The sequence below is a fragment of the Elephantulus edwardii genome, unplaced genomic scaffold (assembly GCF_000299155.1).
Source record: "Elephantulus edwardii isolate Elephantulus edwardi_28Jun2011 unplaced genomic scaffold, EleEdw1.0 scaffold00291, whole genome shotgun sequence".
NCBI classification, from domain to species: Eukaryota; Metazoa; Chordata; class Mammalia; order Macroscelidea; family Macroscelididae; genus Elephantulus; species Elephantulus edwardii.
The window spans coordinates 2,790,968-2,813,654 of NW_006400041.1; the positions used below are offsets into that span (position 1 = coordinate 2,790,968).

At 39.2% G+C, this 22,687-nt stretch overlaps 1 protein-coding gene across 1 annotated transcript in view; it reads left to right on the forward strand.

Annotated features, from left to right (window-relative positions):
- Positions 1–22,687, forward strand: part of VWA3B (von Willebrand factor A domain containing 3B) — a 493,423-nt gene that overhangs the window by 383,047 nt on the left and 87,689 nt on the right. Inside the window, exons 19-21 of the mRNA XM_006900716.1 lie at positions 1,637–1,755; positions 16,365–16,415; positions 21,042–21,234. Coding sequence (XP_006900778.1) covers positions 1,637–1,755; positions 16,365–16,415; positions 21,042–21,234 — 363 coding nt within the window. The remainder of the gene's footprint in view (positions 1–1,636; positions 1,756–16,364; positions 16,416–21,041; positions 21,235–22,687) is intronic.

The window sequence follows — 22,687 nt, forward strand, 5'->3', positions numbered from 1 at the left end:
TCTACAACAGTGGCATCATGTAATATTTGTCCTTTTGTGACTGGGATATTTCACTCAGCATAATGTTCTCCAGAGCCAACCATTTTGAACAAAATCATCATCTCCAATGAAAAAACTGGTTTCATCCTCTCCAGGACGGACCTGTTTGTTCTCTTGGTGGCCCATGGTATGGTCACTACTCTTTCACAGCATCACAGCTCAAAGGCACTGATTCTTCTTCTTTCATCTTTATTCATTGTCCAACTTTCATATGGATTGATAGTCCTTATGTAATGCTGATGTATTTACTCATATTAGGATTTTTGAGACACAGACATGTGTTTTGGTTCAAACTCAAGAGGGAAAATTCCCTGAAATAAGTGGAAAGGCTGAAAAACTCACTGAGTTATGCTGAAAGACATTCATTTATTATTTTGAGGAAAAGTTACTTCCATGAAAATAAATAGTGCTGCTTCCAGAAGTGGTCATCTGGGTTCTACGCACTCAGAAATGGAAGATTTTAAACAGGGAGGGTGTGTTGTGTAATGATTCATGCTATCCTCCCAACATACCAATAAAGGACAAACAATGCCCCTGTGATGGAGAAAGGAGTCGAGTTACAGGATGCCAGCAAGGTCAGGACAAACAGTTTAAGGAGGACAAAAACTGTATTCTGGCCAGTTAATGGAAAAAGGGATAATAGCTTAGCCTAGAGTCAACCATTATATATGGCATTTGTACTCCCCATACAAGGTGCTTTTACTTTAATGACAAATTATTAATCCTTATGCTTTATACTTTCAAACCAATCACCCTTTAAACATATTAAAATATTACCCGTTTTGTAGCTATTTACAGTACTTAAGCTACTAATTGATCAAGGCTTGTGAATTTAAACAGTTAAACTTCTGCAAACATTGAAACAGATTATAAATATAAATAGTTGGACTTTTTCTTTTTTTAAAAAAAAAAAGTAAAACCACATGTCTACTACAATTCTAGAGGCAGAAAATAGGTTCTAGTGGTGGGTGAAGGTGACTTCAATTACCTGTGCTGGTGACCAGTCTTCTGTGTGTGTTTGCTAGAACTAGAAAAGTGCTTTTGATCCCCTCTCAAGACATTTCATTGACAACCATTTCTCACTTTTAAAATGCTAAATTCATTCTCATATAACTTATTCCCCTTGTATACTTTGCTGTTTTTACAGAATGTGGTTTCTTTGATCCCTAAGTATATAAATTAGGAAGAAAATTTGTCAAAGAAATGATCTCAAAATAAAATAAAATTAATTACGCTAGAAGGATATTTAATGCAACTAGTAATTTACAAATAGCAGCAGGGAAGTGCTATATCTTACTGTCATATGAGCATACAGAGAGATCTGTTATAGCTATCCTTACAATTCTAGCTCAGGTGTTCTGGCAGTGGTGGAGTGCTTTTGGGTGGTGGTAATTTAAAAAAAATAGTGAAAATATAGGAAATAAAAGAAAAATAGTATCTCTGATTCCTATTTTCTTCTTAATGTTTTTCTAATATTTACCCAAGTAGAATATACTGATTTTATGACTAGAATACATATTGTACAGCCATAAAGATATATTTTTCAAGACACAAGTTAGGCTACCAAGTGACATTCTCCTTCGGTTTTGATGCGCAGGTGTTCCCTATGGCACATACGTGCAATGACACAAACAAGATGAAGCTAATTAACCCCCAAGGACTGAAGCTCAATATTTACAAGCAGAAAGTCGAACAAGCAATTAAATCTTATGAAAAGTGAGTATTACTCCTGCCTACTGTTAAATAAATGTTAATTTTGTTTGCTTTCTCTTATTTTAGCTTGGAATTCTCATTTGCAGCATCTATTTAAAAATCACTCCCTTAGGAATAGCAACAGCAGCAGCTAGCAGTAATTTTAAAGAAACCATCTTACATTTCCAAAACCCATAGAACTTGTATATTTCCATGAGATCTTTGTAGCTTTCCTCTTAGCACACTGAATATGGACATTTTTCCATGTAACATTCAGTAAAGTGACTTGCACAGCTTCACAGTATATTGACATGTTAGATGTCATGTAAGTGCATATTATTATTTTAAAAATTAATAACAGCATCAAGATGATAACATTTGTTATTCTTGTTGTCGATTGCCTTCGAGTCAAACACAACTCATAGTTAACCTATGAACAAAATACCTGAAGCCTTTCTATATCTATTGCCATTTCTCAAAGTTCATAGATTTTTCAGAGGCATGTTGTTTAGGAAGTGGATGCTGCTCGAGCTTCCAAATCTGTCTTAATCTGGGAGCTCCACCAACCCCTGTTCACAATGGGTAACCATTATGGCATTTGACACCCCAGTGACACAAGGTTCAAATCACAGAAACCTCAGGTTACCTCAGTACAGCAAATTGACAGAAGTGTGTTCCTCCAAAATATAACAACCAACTTTTAAATATAAAGGCCCTCCACAAGGTCTTGTTGACTCTAAACAAGAGGCTTAAATAAAAAACAACCAATATGATATGTTGTTCTTATTGTTGTTATGTGCCATCGAGTTGCCTGCAACCCTGTGTACAGTAGCTCTGAACCCTTCTCTGTCCTGAGTCAATCTCACTAATTCTGACACACCAATCCCCATTGCCCCAGTTACTGGATCAATCTGGGATCTTCCTCTTGTGTGCTGTCTCTCCATCCTTCCAAGCATAATGTCATTCTTCAAGGACCGGACTCTCCTGGCCACGTGCCCAAAATATGTGAGACAGAGCTTCAAAATCCTAGCCTTCAAGGAGAAACTTGGTTTCACCCTCTCCAAGACAGACCTACTTGTTTTCTTGGCAGTCCATGGTATGTTAAGACTCTTCTCCACCACAACTTGAAGGCACGATTCTTCTTCTGTCATCCTTAGTCAATGTCCAGCTCTCTGAAGCATAACAAGTAATTGAGAAGACCATGGCCTGGATTAGGCATAGCTTAGTCTTTAGATTGATATCCTTACTTATCTTTCGATTTCCTGACTGATGTTGTTATCAGTGTTAATTGTGGAGTCCAGTAAGCTTTAATTTTTAATAACCTCAGTCTCTTCTCCATCTACAGTGGTGCTGCCAATTGGCTCAGTGGTGATAAATTGGCCCAGTTGTTAATATCATTGATTGCAGTGAATATGGAAATCTTAAATAGTCATTGGGTCATTGCCCATCCAAGAACCTTCTATTTGCAAAGGCAGAAAAGCCAGTCTTCATTCTTGAAGAAAGATCTAATTCCTACTCTAACTTGTCCTCAACCTATAATTAATCCTTGGTTTACAGCACTTACATGACTTAAATAATTCTTTTTTTTGTTTTATTTTTTTTTCTTAATGCACACTACTTAATCAACTGTGCCCACCTTCTTCAGGTTAAGTCCATTTTTGGTTTCTGAAGTTGTGCAAGTGGGTTTGTTTCATCTATCACCTTGTAGTTGGGTAAACTGAAAAAAGTGCATGAAAGTTAATATATTTCAGGAAAACTGTTACTGATCTGTTATGATTTTGCAGCCAGAGGGCTCTTTTGAGGCAAAGATGGTGAGACTTTGCCTCACATACTTTGGACGTGTTGCTAGGACGTGTTCTTTGGAGAGAGACATAATGCTTGGAAGCGTGGAGTGTTTGTGAAGGAGAGGAAGACCCTCAACCAGATGATTTGGCATAGTGACTCCCGCAGTGGACTCTAGTGTGTCAGGAAATGTGAAGATGCCACAAGATAGGACAGGGTTCAGATCTGTTGTCCATAGAGTCACTATTAGTTTTTTTTGTTGTTTTTTTTTTAAATTTTTTTTTTTCGTTTTCTTTTATTGGGAAAAACATATTGGGGGTACAAGGAGGTGAGGGTTGGGGGCAGAAGGGTGAGGATGGGCAGGGATGCAGTTTCAGAGCTGCACAGTTTGGTCGGTGGGGGGAGCAGGTGAAGAAAATGATGAGGGTCCAGTGGGGACCAGATGCTACAGAGGAATGACAAGCATTTTCCAATGGTAATTAAACCAACTGTCTTATTGATTTGGGAATTGGATGCCGACTCTCTGGCTTCTTCATGCTGAACAGGGGCGTAGATGTAAAGGGGGGTAAGGGAGGACACTTTATCACCTTACTGGTGGTCTTGGGTTACAGCTGCTTGCCTTCTTGCTCTGTTAGAAGATATTTCCCCATTCCTTCTTGGGAATCCTTGAATTCCTGTTGTTGAGCCTCGATCTTCACTGAGGGCCAGTCATCAACTGTTTAAGTGTTCAATTATCAATAAGCCGAAGTCTGTGGAAGGCCATAATGGCCCTGCTTTAAGTGGTTCACTGCTCCCACAGCTCACCACGCTGTCTTTGCCTCCGCCGCCATCTTGGATCCTCCCAACCTGTTCTGCCAGCCCTGGAGGAGGTTGGTGTACTTGCTGAGCACGCCCTCGAGCGCCGGCTCCCTCCGGCGGCCGCCTCGGGCTAGCGGCCACGGAGCCCGGGCTGCTGCGGCTGCCTCCGCCACCCAGGCCGGCAGCCGGCGAGCGGCTGGAGACCCCCCGGGCCGCCAGCGAGCAGGAGGGTGACGAGCCAGCCGAGGTGGCGCGGCTGCTGCTGCGGCTGCTGCTGTTGCTGCCGCCGCCGTCCGCGCCCGGGCCCGTCCGCTCCATGGTCCGTGCGCGCCCTGGGCGCGGGTGCCTGCGGTGGTGGCCCCGGCGCTGGGGCAAGCGGTGCGGCCGCTCCGGCTACGGCTCAGGCGCCCGGGCCGCGCGGCTGCTCCAGCTCCCGGGAAACGCCTGACTCGTCACTATTAGTTTTATTCGACTCAACGATACCTAACAGCAACAACTAGTGAGTTTTCAGGCCTGATTCCTCCCCACAATCTAATTGACTTCTACAGTGTTAAAACAGGCATTTCCCTGATAGGTTTATGACACATCTCTCCAAATATACCAACACTTTAGCCTCTTTCACTTCCTTCACATAAAAACTGAGGCTAATTTATAGGAACTTCTCAGCTGCCTCTATCTGCTCCTCAATATTTTTCTGACTCTTTATCTGAACCAGCAAGGGCAAACTATTTTAAGCCTTATGCTCTCTTGTGGTCTGAGATTTTGTTAGGTGGGTTAACCTCTCATACTTTTTCACCCTCTTTGTCTCTTCTCCTGTTCCAGAGGATACTTTTCTTGCTTTTAAGTTTTCCTCTGCCTTTTCTTATTCTCCTCCATCTAGCCTTTTTCATTACATTCTTACCTCAATACCACTGGCCTTCATAGAGAATCTTTTCCCAGTCATTCTCCTTCTCTTCACCCTAGAAGAAGGCACTCACAATGTCTGTGCAAGTCTACAGCTTGTTGATTGTCTTACCCTGCCAGGGGTCTGGTCAACCATGTTTCTCCTTTCTCCTGCATTACATTTGAAATGTAAACCAAAATGAGGAGAAATAGCTGAAAACATCTAATAATTATTGCTATGTGAAATGTACAAAATAATAATCTTGAATAATGTTGTGAATTGTTAAAAACTAGATGAAAAGCATAAGATTGACATCATAGGCATCAACGAGGTGAGATGAACTGATATTTATCAAAACAATTTTGAATCAAAACAATCACATGATTTACTTTGCTGGAAATGATAAATTGAAGAATAATGGTGTGACATTCATCATCAAAAAGAGCATATCAAGATCTATCCTGAAATACAATGTTGTGTGTGATAGGAGATTAACCACACTCATACAAGGAAGTCCTGTTAATACAACCATTATTCAAATATATGCACCAACCACTAAAGAAAAAAATGAAGACATTGAGCATTTCTACCAATAATAGATCTGAAATTGATTGAATATGAAATGATGATGCATTAATATAGCAAATCATAAACTGAGATACTTGAGAATAAACCCAATTAAAGACACAAAGGATTTTTATAAAGAAAACTACAAAACACTAATGTGAAAAACAAAAGACTTAAGTAAATGATGATTTATATCCTGTTCATGGATAGGAAGACTCAATATAGTGAAAATGACAATCTGGCCAAAAGCAAACGATATATTTTACACAATCTCAATACAGATACTAAATTTATTTTACAAGAGATAGGAAAGGCAATTGGCAAGTTGATTTGGAAAGGAAAGAGACCTCAAATAAGCAAAGCACTTCTTAAAAACAAAAAAACAAAGTGGAGGCATAGCATCTCTAATCTCAAAACCTACTATACAGCTATAATAACCAAAATAGCATGGTACTGGTACAATGACAGACACATAGACCAATGGAACAGAATTGAGAATGTAGAAATTAACCCATCTACCTATGGTCAACTGTTATTTAACAAGGAAACAAAATCTATTAAATGGGGAAATGATAACCTCTTCAACAAATAGTGCTGGAAAATGGATCTTCTACCTGCAAATGCAGGATTCACATTTCACATTGTACACAAAAATTAACTCAAGGTGGTTCAGAGGTCTAGGGATAAAGAACCATACCATAAAGATCATAAGAGAGAAAATGTAGAAATAGACTGGCAAACAAAGCAAGAAATGCACAATCAAGAGAAGATAGCATTGATGACTGGAACTAAGTCCCTGTATGCATAAAAAACTTTTTTCCAATAAGGTTAAAAGGAAACCTTCTGAATTGGGGGATGGGTTGGTAAACCAAAACATTTTGTAATGCCATCTCAAACAAGGATCTCCTGACCAAAGTTTACCGAATACTACAGGGCCTCCACAAGAAAAAAACTCAATTACAAAATGGGCAAAAGGCATGGAAAGACTTTTCACCAGGGAAGACATTCAGATGGCCAACAGACACATAAAGAAATGTTTAAAATCACTGGCAATCAGAGAGATGCAAATGGAAACTAGAATGAGATACCATCTCACTCCAGTAGCTGAGGCAAAGTTTAACAAAACAGCAAACAATAAGTGTTAGAGAGGATGTAGACAGATTAGAACTCTCATACCCTGTTGGTGGGTTTGTAAAATAGTGCAACTTCTCTGGAAGGCAGTTTGTCATTTTCTTAAAAAGCTGGACATAGACATTCCATTTGACCCATCTATTCCACCAGTAGGCTTACAACTTAAGGAAATTAGAACTGAAACACACATGGGGATTTGCACATTGATGTTCATAGCAGCATTATTTATAATCACAAGAACATGGAAACAAACTAAAGGACAATCAAGAAATGGATTGAGAAATTGTGGTACATTCACACATTGAAATACTATATAGTACTTTGGAGCAATGATTTTGAAAAATATGATATAACAGGTAGCTTTTTGCTGCTTGTGAATGCTGTCCGGATGGGCAACTGAAGGGAAACTTTTGGGGTCGTGTCTGATGTGTATTATTGCTCTTTCTCACCCCGCCCAAGAGCGGGCATCCCTGAGCCTTCCCTAGGGTTTAAGTCCACTCAAAGGCCTTGGCTTAAAACCCCGCAGAGGTGGGGAGGGGCCTGCCAGCAGAGGACTCCTCGGGCCAAATTTATTCATTTTCAAATGAATATTCCTTGAATTACACAGCAATCTTTTGTCTATTTGCTGAACTGAACAACTTAGTGTTGCTGTAATACCATAATGTTTACCCGTTATGTATTGTTTGGATGAACTTCCAGAATGATTTATCGTGGGAAGCAGGAGTGGCATCTACTTCCTAAAACTAAATGCCTCTGGAAACTGTATAAGCTCTCCAAACTCTTTAAATGTACAGAATTTATGGTAGTTCTAGAACAGAGTTCTGTACAGAAATTATGTTAGTCATAGAACAGAGTTTAGATCTTTTGTGCAAAACTTATTTTCAGTTGTATTCAACTTGATGACACTTAACCACTGCCAAGTGAAACTAGTGCTGTTATATCTGAATGAACACTCTTCCACTATGTATATCACTCTTTATCAATTGCAGTATGAAGAAACCTGGGTTTGCTGTAATGCTGAACCTTGTGCCATTGGGGTATCAAATACCAGACTGGCTTCCCAATGTGGACAATGTTTGGTCGAGCTCCCATATGAAAAACAGGTTGAAAACAGGAGTGGCATCCACTTCCTAAACCACATGCCCCTGGAAACTATGAACTTGGTGAAATGATGACAGTTATGGAGAGTCATTAGGTCTTTTCTTCATAGAGTCACTATGAGTCATGCTCTACTCTACAGGAATCAACACAAAAACAACATGTGGGAGAAGCTAGAGAGCATTAAGCTGAGTGAACTCAGTATCATAATGACAAATAAGACCATTATCATAAAAATAAAAAGGTAATTAGTGAGATGTGTCCAAAGGAGTAAGGGAAGGGACAGGTATGCTGAAGGGGCAGGGGGAGGGTGGGACATGAGTTTGCAGAGTTTGTTGGATAAAAGAAAGGGTTGAAGGAATTAGAAAGATGTAGTGGGAACCTGAAAAGATGGGGCAGTGGTGGGCATTGATCAATGATGAAACACAATGTGTAGGAATAATTATATGAAACACAATGTGAATGAAGGATTGTGTGAAACACAATGTATATGAATGAAACACAATGTGTCCAAATTTTGTATGCAAACCAATATGAAATTTTAAAAATACAGAACCAAACAGGCAAAAAAGAAAGTTGCTTTAATAGTAATTAGTGACTGAAATGGAAAAGTTGGAAACAAAGAAGAATAGGTAGTTAGAAATTACAGCCTAAGTGACAGAAATGAGACTGAAGACTGAATGATGGAATTTTATACAATGAATATTCATTGCCAATACTTTTTTTTCAAAAAGCACAAATGGTGACTATATTCATCAACTTCATCTGATGGCCCACAGAGGAATAAGATTGACTACATCTGTAGAAAGAATCAATGTAGGAGCTCAATATCAGCAGTCAAAGTCAAAACCAGGCTAAGGGCTGACTGTGAAACAGACCATCAACTATTCATATGCAAAGTCAGATTAAAGAAAATGAAAATGAGTCCATAAGAATCAAAATAGGACCTTAAGTGTAACTACATTTAATTTTAAAACTATCTTGATGCTTTGAATACTAATGACTGAAGATCAGACAAGATGCAGATTGACATCAAGGACATTATCCATGAAGAAAGCAACAGGTCATTACAAAGAAGGAGAACAAAGGAAGGCAAAAATGGGTGCTAGAAGAGACTTTGGAATTTGCATTGGAACAAAAAGGAGCCAAAATAAATACAAGAAGAGAGCTTAACAGAAAGTTTCAAAAAGCAGCTCCCTCCAGAAGAAAAAGCAAAATATTATAATGAAATGTGCAGGTAGCTGGAGTTAAAAAGCCAAAAGGGGAGAATTTACTTAGTATTTCTTGAGATAAAGAACTGAAGAACAAATTCAATCCTTAAATGACAATACTAAAGAATGCTGTGGGTGAAATCTTGAATGGACTAGGAAGCATCAAAACAAGATGGAAAAAATACACAGAGTTACTGTAGCAAAAAGAATTGATTGGAACCAAACCATTTTAGGAAGTGAGATATAATCAAGAACCAATTGTACTGAAAGAAGAAATCCAAGCTGCATTGAAAGTGTTGGGGGGAAAAAAATAAGGCCCTAGAAATTGATGAACTACCAGATGAGGTATTTTAAGTAGAAGACACAACTATTGATGTGCTCACCATTCTCTAGCAAGAAATACGGGCATCATCCTGACTATTGTGTGGAAATGATCCATAATTTCTCCCATTCTCAAAAAAGGTGATCCAAAGGTGATTCCATAAAAAGGTGGTACACAGTATTAATATAATCAATAATCCTGGAGTTTATTATTCAAAACTTCTTTCACAGACACTGAACTTGACTTTGCTATGTAAATAGGCAAGAATATGCAAATAGAGTATGTCAGCCTATCCACAAAGGGTTTAGCTAGTCTCATTAATAAGTTGAGCAGCTCCAGCAGCAAAATTAAGATTCTCCCCCTGCTCACAGAGAAGAAGCAGCAGCAAAAGAATGCAACTCATCCTTCAGGGCTAGAGCAACAGCCATAGCAACCATATTGGAAAACAAGAGACATGAAACATGAAACAGAGCAGACCTTGGGGCTGCTACACCCACCAACAGAATCAGAGCTAACTTAAGAGCCTTTGCCCAAGTTTGTCAGACAACTGGGGCAGGGGATGAGCATGGAGGGAAACACCAATATTGGCAAGACTTTGGAACACTGGTCTAAAGTTTCTGAGGTGCTTGTGAGCACTTTTCATAAACTGTCCCAACCATACTTGGCTACTAGCCTGAATTATAACTTTTTGGCTTCCCTAATATGGTTCTGGGTGGTCTGTGAGCTACTGCATTGAATTTTAGACCCAGTAAAACTGTAAAATGCATCGGGATGAGTAGAAAGAGGTGCAAGAGCATGAGGGATGTGTCTAACCTCATAGGAATTGGTTTTGTGGTATTGATGTTGACAGAGACATTTCCCCTTTGTGAAGTGATATAGCTGTCCCTATGTGGCCCTTGCTCTTTTTACAGTATGGCATGCATGCAAATCTTGCTGAGGATTATTTTTAAAGGACTAAAACTGCTAGAAATTCAACCAGAAACTGCTAGAAAGTCAAACTGAATTCAGATAAGGCCGTGGCACAAGGTACATAACTGCTGATATCAGGTGGATCTCAGCTAAAAGCAGAGAATACCAGAAAGATGTTCACTTGATTTTTTTTTGACGGCTATTGTTGTTGGGTATCATTGTATTGGAACTAACTCATAGTTATTGTCTAGGGGTTTTCAGAGACAGTAAATCACACAGATTTTCCATCCTTCCATTCTAACCATGCACCTTTGAGATTGGAGTGCAATTTCTTACCATTAGGCCACCAGAGCTCCTTCTTTTTCTTTTTTTTTAATTTTTGCATAGGCATTTATCTCTGTGGATTATAACAAATTATTGATAACATTGAGAACAATGGAAATCTCAGAGCACTTAATTGTGCTCATGAAAAACTTATGCATAGACCAAAAAGCAGTTGTCTGAAAAGAACAAGGGGATTCTACCTGGTCTAAAATTAGAAAAGGTATGTGCCCTACCTGTTCAATCTGTGTACTGAGCAAATAATTTCAGAAGCTGGGCTATATGAAGACTAAGGAGGCATTAGGATTGGAGGAAGACTTTTCACCAAACTGTGTTATGCAGATGACATAACCTTTCTTGTAGAAAGTGAAGAAAACTTGAACCACTTATATAAGAAGATAAAAAAACCCTCCAATCTTCAATGTTGGTTACATATCAATATCAAACAAAACATCCTCACCATTGGACCAGTAAGCACCACCATAATAGATTGAGAAAAGAATGGAATTGTCAATTACTTAATGATAATTGCAGTCAAGAAATCAAAAGACATGCGTCATTGAGAAATCTTGTGTGACGTTCCTCTCCAAAGTGCTGAAGAATAAATATATCTGTTTAAAGACTAAGGTGTTTCATATCTAAGCCATGATATTTTAAATTGCTTCATAAGCATCTGAAAGTTGAGTAATGAATAAGGATGACAGGAGAAAACTGATGCCTTTGAATGTTGGTGTTGTAGAAGGTTACTGAATTTTTGATGGACTTCCAAAAGAACAAGCAAATGTGTCCTGAGCAACCAGAGTGCTCTTTACAGAAAACGTGGTGAAACTATCTCACTTTGGACATGTTTTCAGGAGGAAGCAAACCTTAGAGATACAGCATGCTTGGAAAAGTAACAGGTCAGTGAAAGAGGAAGATCCTCCCCAGGGTAAATTGACACACGGGGCTTGAACATGACTGAGATTATGAGGATGGCACAATTTAGGGCAAGTTTCAGATTTGTGGGATTATTATGAGTTGGCATCTAACAAGTTGTTGTTGAATGACTTTTAGTCAACCATGACTCATAGCAACCCTATGAACAAAAGGCCTGAAGCCCCTCTACAACTATCGATATTTATCAGAGTTCATAGAGTTTCCAGAAGCATGCTATTTAGGAAGTGGATGCTGCTCCTGCTTCCAAAACAAGAGCCATGTAATAATCAAATTATACATACTTAAATATATAATTTGGTTGTTACAATTCTTAAAATAAAATTTCTTATAAGGCAATGTTATAATATTGTTGAAATTACATTTCATTTGCTTTAATAATCCACAGATTTTCATTTTGCGCAAGGACACAGGCTAGAGCTTTGAGGTCAGCCACTTCTTGGTTTCATGTTTGACTCTGACACCTACTCAGGACAAATCATGTGATAATGAGCCTTGGATTCCTTATTTACAGTACCTTTCTCTGAGGGCCATTGTGAAGATTATGTGAATTTTATATAAAGAACAATTCGTTTTACTACTTCCTTCCATTCTCTAAGTTGCCAGACCTAAAACAGCCATAAATACACGGAATGTCATAGGCTCATGGCTCTTCCCACATGTTAACCCTGTCCTGAGGACATGACAGGACACTTTCTTCTCTTCATTCAAACTAAAAAACTTTAAGTCATTGAAGTTAAGTCACCAGTTCACTAGTGGAGCCATGTAACTTTTCCTCATGAGCCTGGAGACCACATGAACCATGACTCTGAATACCTGAGCCCATGCTCAACTTGCTGCTCCTTCTCCTGCAAGCTGTGAAACTTTGGGGTGGGACTCAACTTCTCTGAAGAATGTAGAGAATTGTGGTAACCCTCATGATGTTGCAGTGAGTATTCAGTGAGCCAGTGTATATGTAACACATGGAGTTGTGTTTGATCTGACACAGTGAATTCTCTAAACGGAATAAGAAAAAAATGATGTCAGCAAGAGAGCAAGAAAATAATATCAATGTGTTTTTTTTTCCTCTCACATGAAACGTTGATATTATAAGACCTATAGAAACTGATTCCTTTAATCAGGTGCTAAACAGAGCTTACAGTTTCTAAGATGTGTTGAAAAGACTTGTAGTATTATTTGTTAAAATAGACTTTTATTTTAAAAAAATCTTAAAAGTTCTTTTTAAAATGGAGCAGTAGAAAACCTTTACCTCATGCTCACTTCGGCAGCACATATACTAAAAATTGGAACGATACAGAGAAGATTAGCATGGCCCCTGCACAGGGATGACATGCAAATTCGTGAAGCATTCCATAAAAAAAAAAACACAAAAAAAACCCTTTACCTCAAAATTCTCTTAAAAGGTGAATGCAGACAAGAGTTTTGGAGCTACACAGGTCAACGTTCAAATTTCAGCTTCCCCACTTTGTGGTTCTGTGACCCTGAGTCATGGAATTTCCTGAAACTCCATTTTCTCATACATAAAATAAGAATCATACCACCTACCCCAGGTGATGGGTGAATTAAGTGAGCTATATGTGTACAGTAACTCAACTCTCTAGTTTTCAGGTTTACTTGTACCAAGGATTGACTTAATTTTCAGAGCAGGCTGTGCCTAATGGCACCGCAGAGTTTTGTCAGAAGCTCCTACAAATTGAAGATCATAAGCAGTGGATACCATGAATGGACTCTGGAGTCAGATTAGAGCCGATGTTCTGCTGTGGCTCTAAGAGGGGAAAAGGGAAAAGTATATGTATGTCACACACACACACACACACACACACACACACACACACTATATTGAGGCTGAATTGAATGGACTCATAGCTCACCCTCCACTGGATTTTCAGAGGCAGTAAGTTACATGAGAACAGACTGCCCATCTTTCTCCCTTGGAGCTGCAGGTGAACTCAAATCACATGCCTTAAAGTTAGCAGTGTAACTCCTTATCGCTAAGCTATCAGAGCTCCCTAAAAATACATATACATTATATATACATGCATGTATAAATAATTTGGTTCTCCAATTCAACCATTCACACATATTTTGTTTTATAAAATTAATTCTAATATTCACAATGTAACCACACTCTTCTCATTTTCTACCGTGTTACTCCAGGAGGGTTCCAACCTTACACTTCAGTCAAAATTATCTGCAGAAAAATCATCCCATACACCAATACTTGGCATTAATGGCTCAGAATTAATGCTCAGATACACAAACTGAAATTGCTGCCTCAGTTCTAAAATATGAAACAGAAGGAGTTAAGCATCTGGGAATAACTGTGACAGACATAGTTTTTATGAGCTTGTTTTGGCCAAATGACTGTGAAAGTCTCATTTGCCTTATTAGCTCTAACCTTTGGATAGGAGTATGACTAAGTTTCATCATCTGTTTTTCATATTCTCAGATATTTAGAAAGGCAGAGCAAGAAGGAAAAGGAAGTCGACAATTATAGCAACAAAGAAGGATAGCGTGAAATACAATGTATATGAACTTTGTAAGCAAATCAGTATAAAATAAAAATTTTTTTAAAGAATAAATTTTCTATTACAAATACAAGTTAATATTAAATAACTAATAAGGGAGCTCTGGTAGCTTAGTGATAAGGAATTGTGCTGCCAACAGAAAGGTGCACGGATCAAATACAGCAGCTCTGTGAAAGAACGATGGGCAATCTGCATGAGATTATGGCCTCTGAAGAGTCTACGAATTGTGCTACCCTATGATTTTCCTTCTGTTCATCCTTACCCCTCTGCGCCCCCTCCCCCGCTTGGATCTTCATACACAGTTAACTAGTTATCTTTCTATTTCTACAACAATGGTCTTATGCAGTACTTGTCCTTATGAGACTGAGTTCGTTCACTCAGCATAATACTCTCCAGTCCCTCTCAAATTAGGTAGTGATTTTCAAAATTGTTGGTTTTGACTCCGTGGTATAAAACAGCAACATTAATTTATTAAGAATATAAAAACAGTTTTTCTCAATAATACAGTGAGAAATTAGTAGTTGTTGCTAAAAGCTTTGTCTAGGTTATTTTATTCACTGGAAGTGGAAAGTGGAACATAATCATTTGCTCCATCTGTGTTTTGGTTTTGTACTGGAAAAGTAGGGAGCTATTGTGGCAAAGATGTAGGGAGTTTGCCACTCACCTAAAGGTGGCCAATTTGAATCTGTTAGCAGTTCTGCAGGAAAAAGATAGTCTCCTCCAGCCTCCAAAAACCCACTGGAGTAGCTCAGTGGTTAGGGGGCTGCCTCCTGGAAAGGGACCATATTTTCCACTTCATCTGTTGATGCAGTATTTTCGCGACAGACCACTCAACTTGTGACCTCTGGGGCATGTTTTGTGCTCTAGAAACCGGATTTTAGGTGATGAAATAGTGGGACAAAACTAGACTGAAACCTCAGAAAGAATTGTTAGCGATTACTAACAAAAAGAACTGTAACAGATCTACAGAAATTGCTGGTAGAAACAGATCTCTAGGTTTTATTTTAAGATATTTCTGGATAAATTTAAGCAACAAACTTTTTCAGTGAGCAGCCAAACTCATAATTATTTTTATTATGCAAGGATTCCTTATAAGCATTCAAAAACCAACAATTCATCTCCATTATACTGGTTCCTACTTAAAATACATCAGGTTTCTAAGGTTGTAAATCATAGTAGGAGGAGACTCTTGTGGAGTGAGGATTCAAACCACTGGAGACTGGGGTGAGTTGTTTTGATTTGCATCTCTCTTAGAGCTAGGGATTTTGAACATTTCTTTATGTGTTTATTGGCCATCTGAATACCCTCTTTGGTGAAGTGTCTGTTCATATCCTGTGCCCATATTGGATTGGGTTATTTACTTTTATCTTGTTGTGGTGCTCGAGTATTTTATAAATTCTAGATGTAAGTTCCTTATCAGACATATCATTACCAAATATTCTTTCCCAGTCTGTAGGGGTTTTTTTTGTTTGTTTGTTGTTGTTGTTTTTACCTCAGTAAGAATAACAAACTTCAACAGAGCACCAAACAACAAATGCTGGCGAGGTTGTGGAGAAACTGGAACCCTTATTCACTGTTGGTGGGAGTGTAAAATGGTGCAGCCACTATGGAAAGCAATATGGGACTTTCTCAAAAAGTTGCAAATAGAAATACCATTTGACCCATTAATTCCATTACTGGGAATGTACCCTAAAAAAATCAGAACTACCACCCAAGCAGATATATGCACACCTATGTTTATTGCAGCATTGTTCATAGTAGCAGAGTTGAAAACAATCCAAGTGTCCATCAACAAACGAATGGAGAATATTATGCAGTACTGAAAACCAAGGAACTTATGAAATATTATACAAAATGGGTGACCTGGGAGGACATTACGTTGAGTGAAATATCTCAGTCATGAAAAGACAAATACTCCATAATGCCACTGTACAGGACTGACATCAGGGTTGGGGGGGGGAACTAAGAAAAGAGGGGATAAATAATGTACACTGCTTTGAAACAGATGAGGGGGAAAACTGCTTAAAAGGAATATATGATTAAATTGTGAAGGCTCTTTGCTGAATTTCTCCTGCCACACCCCTCAGCATTTTGCAATATGAAATGCGGTGTTGCTGCTAAATTATTACTGTTGTTGTTTCTCTTAACAGGCGCTTGAATAAAATTGTTTGGCAAGCACTATCTCAAGAGGAAAAAGAAAAGTAAGTTACTTCATCCCTCATTTTCTAAGACAGGGTTGGAATTGAGTTATGGGTATCAGACTGATGCTCATCTTTTCCTTGCCCAGCCACATGCCTGAGTCTTCTATTTTCCCCAAGGACTTCCAATAATCATGGTAGCAGCACAGCTAAATTAGGCATGGGGCCTGCCCTTGGGAAACTCCTGTCTTTAAGGACCAGTCTGTGTGAGGATATTGTTGTTGTTTTGTTGTCAAGTCTACTCCAGTTCAGTAGTCCTATGTGCAACAGAATGGAACACTCACAGTTGCTGTTGTTCTTGAGCCCATTGTTGTAAACATTGTGTTAATCTGTGTCATTAATAGTCTTCCTCTTTTCCCCCCTCTCTACCTTATCAAGCATGATTGTTTCTTTCTGTCTGCCTGCCCAAAGTTTGTGAGACTAAGTTTCACCTTCTTTGCTTCTAAGGAATATTTTGACTACACTTCTTCCAAGATAGATTTGATAATACAAGATCAAATGAGATGCAGAGTTCTGGGAATTGATGTTGGATAAAAAGGAAGGGAAGAGAGCACTGTCCTTCCACCTGGGTCAGGGCTGTGGTCAGGGAATTCAGGAGCAGACTGTTTCAGTGGATTATTCACCACCATCGCCTTTGCCTTCACTGCCTGACCGGCAGCTGACTGTGTGATATGTCACCTCCCCTTCATAATGTCCTCTAATTCTCCTGACACTATTGCATGAAGGCATTATTCCAATATTCGTGTGAAGGCGTTATTCCCACATTCTGCACTTGCAAGATACTGCAGATGCAATGTCAGTGCAAACACTAGCTAGAAAACACCTGCTGCTGTTGTTGTATATCACTGAGTCACTACTGACTCACAGCGGACCTTCCAGTGGGTTTTCAGAGGCAGTAAATAGAACAGGAGGAGATAAACCATCTTGATTCCATGAGGCAGCTGGTGAATCTGAACAGTATACCTTGTTTTGGAAGCACAACTTCTTATCACTAAGCCACTAGTAGCAATTTGTGTTGAAAGAAGCCCTTTGGGGGGTTCTGATGCTACTTAAGTGTGTGAATTATTTCTCCAAGGCCATCTGGCTGGGAAGTACTTATTTCTGCATTCCACCCCAGGCTGCCTTGCTCTAAAACGTGTATTCTTTTGCATTTCTGACACATAAAAGTCGTTTCTAACATCATTTCTAAAGCCCAAGATTTCATGAATGTATTTGCTTATGTATATCATATGATTATCTGATTCAAAGTGACCATAGCTAATCCATTGCATCTCACTAATGCCCAGTATGTCAATATTTATGCATTCCACTTCATTTTAAAAAATATCTAATTTTCCAACATTCATTCCAACTAGCTTCCAATCTGAGCTCTACTACTACACTACTATAACTATCCTCTTTGTTTAGTGTTCACAGGGTTCTAAAAAGCTTTTTATTTAGGAAGTAGATGGCCCATCCTCCTTCCTACTCTGTCTTAACCAGGGGCTCCACCAAAACCCATCCACAATGGGAAAACCTTTTGGAATTGGACACAACACTGGCAAAGATTTCAGTATCACAGCAACCCCAAGTAATTGCAGTACAGCAAACTGACAGAGAAGTACTGCACCACTTATAACAATGTTCTTTCTAAACACAATTGGCCCTTGGACCCAACCAAATTTTAAATACCAAGGCCCGCCCACAGGGCCATGGTCTTTCTGATTACTAGCTATGCATCTGAGATTTGGACACGAATAAGGATGGCACAAAAAGAATTGATGCCTTTGAGCTGTGGTGTTGGAGAAGAGCACTGAACATTCCATGGATGGCCCTCTTGGAGAGGGTACAGCCAGAGTGCTTATTGGAGGCAAGAATTATGAGGCCTCACATACTTGGACATATTGCTAGGAGGTGTTCTTCTTTGGAGAGAGACATGGTGTTGGGAAGGATAGAGGGTCGATGAAGGAGAGGAAGACCCTCAACCAGGTGTATTGACAAGGTGATTGCTGCAGTGGGCTCTTGTGCGTCAGGAAGTGTGAGGATGGCACAGGACAGGACTAGGTTTAGATCTTTTGTTCATAGGGCTGCTATGAATAATACTTGACTTGATGGCACCTAACAACACCAACAACATTTGTTTATTCTGCTGAGTCTCCACTCATTTCAGACATCCCTCTGCCTTTGCGTTGCCCTTGCCCTTCTACAGACAGGATCCTATGACTGTCACTTAGTGAATCTTCAATAACACTCCCATGCTCCTCTTTTTTTCTTTCTCAATACTACTTGTATATATCCTTTTTAATGTTGATCACAATTTACAATTATATATTTCCTACAATTATTTATTTCCTTGCTTATTGTATTCTCCCACTGAATTATAAACTATATAAAGCAGAGAGAGTTTCTGTTTTTCATCATATAATTCTTAACACCTAATATGGCATAGGATAGTTGGCACAGAATAGGGATGCAGTAAGTATTTGTTGAATAAACTGATGAATGAAGTCTGTTCACTAGAAATGTCAGTATTGCGTTGTTTTGTGGGTTTTTTTAAATAACAATGTCTTTCCTTTGATGCCTCTGTTTTGACAGTTGATTCACTGAATTTGAAATACAGCATGATTACATCTCCTTTAAATATAACAATTTATACTTCACGGCCTTCTGAAGAATGGTTTCTGACAATATTAAAATTTTTATAAATTGGGAAAAGATTTCATTTTTTTCAAACATGAAGGTTCATTTATATTACTATAAAACTAATTCTGTACCCATTGAAGGGGTTGATCAATTTCACTTAGCAAAGCAGACATAAAATTCCCTTTCCAAAGCCTTAAGTCTTTCGTAGAATAGCTGTTGTACTTGGTCTGAGAGGTTTTTCTAATGAGGAAAGAGAAAAGAGATAAGTGTATGAATGAGATTCTCTACCTTCACACCATCCCTCTGGAAACCTCCCATTTCCCTGAAAAATTTCCCCTGAAACACTAACCTATCCTTTTTTTTAGTTTTTTTTTAATAATTATTAAATTTTATTAGTTTTAATGAACATTTACAGAGATTTTGGGTTCTCATTCATTCATTTTTGCACTGTTTTCTCTACCCTCCTCCCCAGTTCATTTTTCTTCCCCCCCTCCCGAATGTCTGTTTTAATTGTCCAATTGCCACAGTGCTTGTCAAAGCCAGTTCTGATTAATCTCCTTTGTCAGTGTGTCCTTTGCCATTCCCTATCACTCCTCCCTGAGAGAGACTTCACCCTGAGTCATAAGGAAAAGGGGATGGCGTATTCTCTTAGCTACTTCCTGCTGAAAAGGGACGCTGTGGGTTTCAGGGTGGAGATCTTCTCTCACTACTCTAAAGGGCCCCTTTGGCAGTAGGAAACACATAGACTGTTATGGAGATTGATTTTGGAATTTAGATGCACTGTTATCAATTGTGCTTAGCTGTACATGTTCATATCCTTGAAGATGTATCATGGAGGTGTTGCAACCTAGAAGACACAAATTTAACTAACTAGTTAAAAGTACATGAGTCAAAAATTAACAAGCAATAATATTCCAAGTAGAGGTTCTAGTAGTGGCACAAATCAAGTTACAAAGGGAAGGTGGTTCTTACAGTAAAAGGCCTATAGACTAGCACTTTGTCTATTATAGTGTACAGGTTAGGAACCACAAGATGTAGAGGCTCAGCTATGTCATTTATGCTTCTTAAATCCTGGAGCAAATTCCATCTACCACTGGGCTGCTTTACAACTTGGAAGTTCACATGCAAGGTAGAGGTGAAGTAAGGAACTGCCTATGATTTGATTGTAAAAATATTTCCCAATATGAGCAAATTTAAAACAAAATCCAGAGATCTTAATTAAAATTTGCAACAAGAATTTTTTTGCCATCTTCTGAAAACGAGCTCTTTTTGTGGATTACTGTTCAGACATCTGGTAAGTGATGCTTTTGGTTATCTGAGAACGGCAATTATGAAATGTTATCTCTCCCTCACATACATACACAGACCTCTTCCTAGGATGTGTGACTCAGGATCAGCTGTTCTTAAAATAAAATCTAAGTCCTGGGCACAACACAGCAGATGCCCCTGAAGTCCCACAGCTTGATCAGCACCTCTTGGGATGTTTGGCTTCTGTTCTTCATGTATCAAAACAGTGAAGATAGAAAGTTTAGCTTTCTTTAGCCTTTCAAGGAAGAAAGGAAATAAAAATACTAAGATAAGCTAGAAAACTTACTGCACTGAAGCAATTTTACTGTGTTGAATCACAGGTAGGCATAGTTGTGTGAAGTCAATTTGAAGTTCATTTTTGATTCTTCAGTTATCAGAGATAGGGAGAAAGTAATGGGCTTCAAATATGCCAAAAAATGAGTTGGAAAGATTCATGAGTGGTTTAAATGTTTAAGATGCAATTAATCAAATTAGGTAGTGGGGTAAATTGCCTACTATAATTCACAAGATATTGTTCTATTTAACTTGTACAAACTACTAAAGTCTCGATAAATTAATGAATGACCGTCAACCAGCACCTGCTTTGGCAGACGGTTCTTGGGAGAATTTACTAAGAAACAGTCTTGTTATATTTTTTTTCTATTATAGTCATTTTCCCCCCTTTCTATTTTTGGGTTTTGTTTTGTTTTTTTTTTTTAGGTTAGATGCAAACAAACCAATAAAGTACTTGGAAAACAAGGCAACTTTAAATGAGGCACTAGAACGGTTGAATTGGCCCATCTCGTTGAAAGAGTTGTCATTGCTGGAAAATGAAATCTTAGCTGGGAAACACTACATTCAGCAGGCCATGGAACTCCAGGAGGCTACCAAGAAAGAGAACTATGTGAGCAGGGTGCGGGGTGCATTGGCACCATGGAGGTGGTTACACAATGTTCCATAGTGTGTATATGTCCTGATTGATTTAGCTCGTCACAGAATATAGAATGTTTGATTTAAATCTAGTTTTCTTCTTTTTCACATAATATTTTAATCACTATTACTATTATTTTAAGTATTTGATAGTATTTTAGTGCTGCTATAACAGAAATACCACAAGTGGATGGCTTTAACAAACGGAAATGTATTCTTTTGCAGTTTAGCGAGCCATAAATAAAAAATTCAAAGGTACCAACCAGATAAAGGGGAAGACTTTATCACCCCATCAGGTCTGGAGGAAGGTCTGTGTTTCCTCTAGCAATGGTGGAGGCAGCATTACTTGACGACCACCATGTGCCTTGTTGTTGTTGTTGTTATGTGACATCGAGTCACTTGCGACTCATAGCGACCCTATGTACAACACCCCTAAACTCTGCTCTGTCCTGGGCCAATTCCACCGTCTCTGACACACCCATCCTGATTATCCCAGTCACTGAATCAATCCACCTCATAGGAGGCCTTCCCCTTCTGCGCTGTCCCTCCACCCTACCAAACATGATGTCCCTCTCCAAGGACCTGTCCCTCCTTGCAACATGTCCAAAGTATGTTAGATGGAGCCTTAGAATTCTTGCCTTCAAGGAGCAGCCCGGTTTGACCCTTTCCAGGATGAATCTGTTTTCCTAGCAGTCCATGGTACCCTCAATACTCTTCTCCAACACCACAGCTCAAAGGCATCAATTCTCCTTCTATCCTCCCTAGTCATTCTCCAACTCTATGATGCATAACAAGTGATGGCAAAGACTATGGCCTGTATCAAAAGCACCTAGTCTCCAAAGAGACACCATTGCTCTTCAGTACTTTGGAGAGGTCCCTAACAGCACACTTTCCCATGGCAATACGTCTTCTAATTTCCTGGCTGCTGGTGCCGAGAGTGTTGACTGTGGAGCCAAGCAAACTGAAGCGGTGAACAATCTCAATCTCTTCACCATCCATCCTGATGCTGCCAATTGACCCTGTGGTGAGAATCTTTGTCTTCTTGACATTGAGCCTAAATCCGTATTGGAGGCTTCAGGTCCTCCTCAGTTTCAGCAAGCCATGTGCTTTAGCCTTTTCTAATGTCAGGTAGCTTCCTAGTGCAGGGACCGGGTCTACAAAGATACACACCATTTTGAGGACAGCACAGGAAAGGCAGGGTCCAGATCTCTTTCTTATAGGATCACTATGGGTCATACTCAACTTGGCAACACCTAACAACAAGAACATATATTGAGAGAGCGAGGCCCCCAGATGGGAGAACGCTGCGCCAAACGGGAGAACGCCACCGCCAGATGGGGTTCCACCGCGAGAGGGACCTGGAAGAGACCCGGGAAGAACAACAGCCAGCCACCTACCACGGAACTCCAGAGGAGTGAAGACTGTGAGACCCCAGA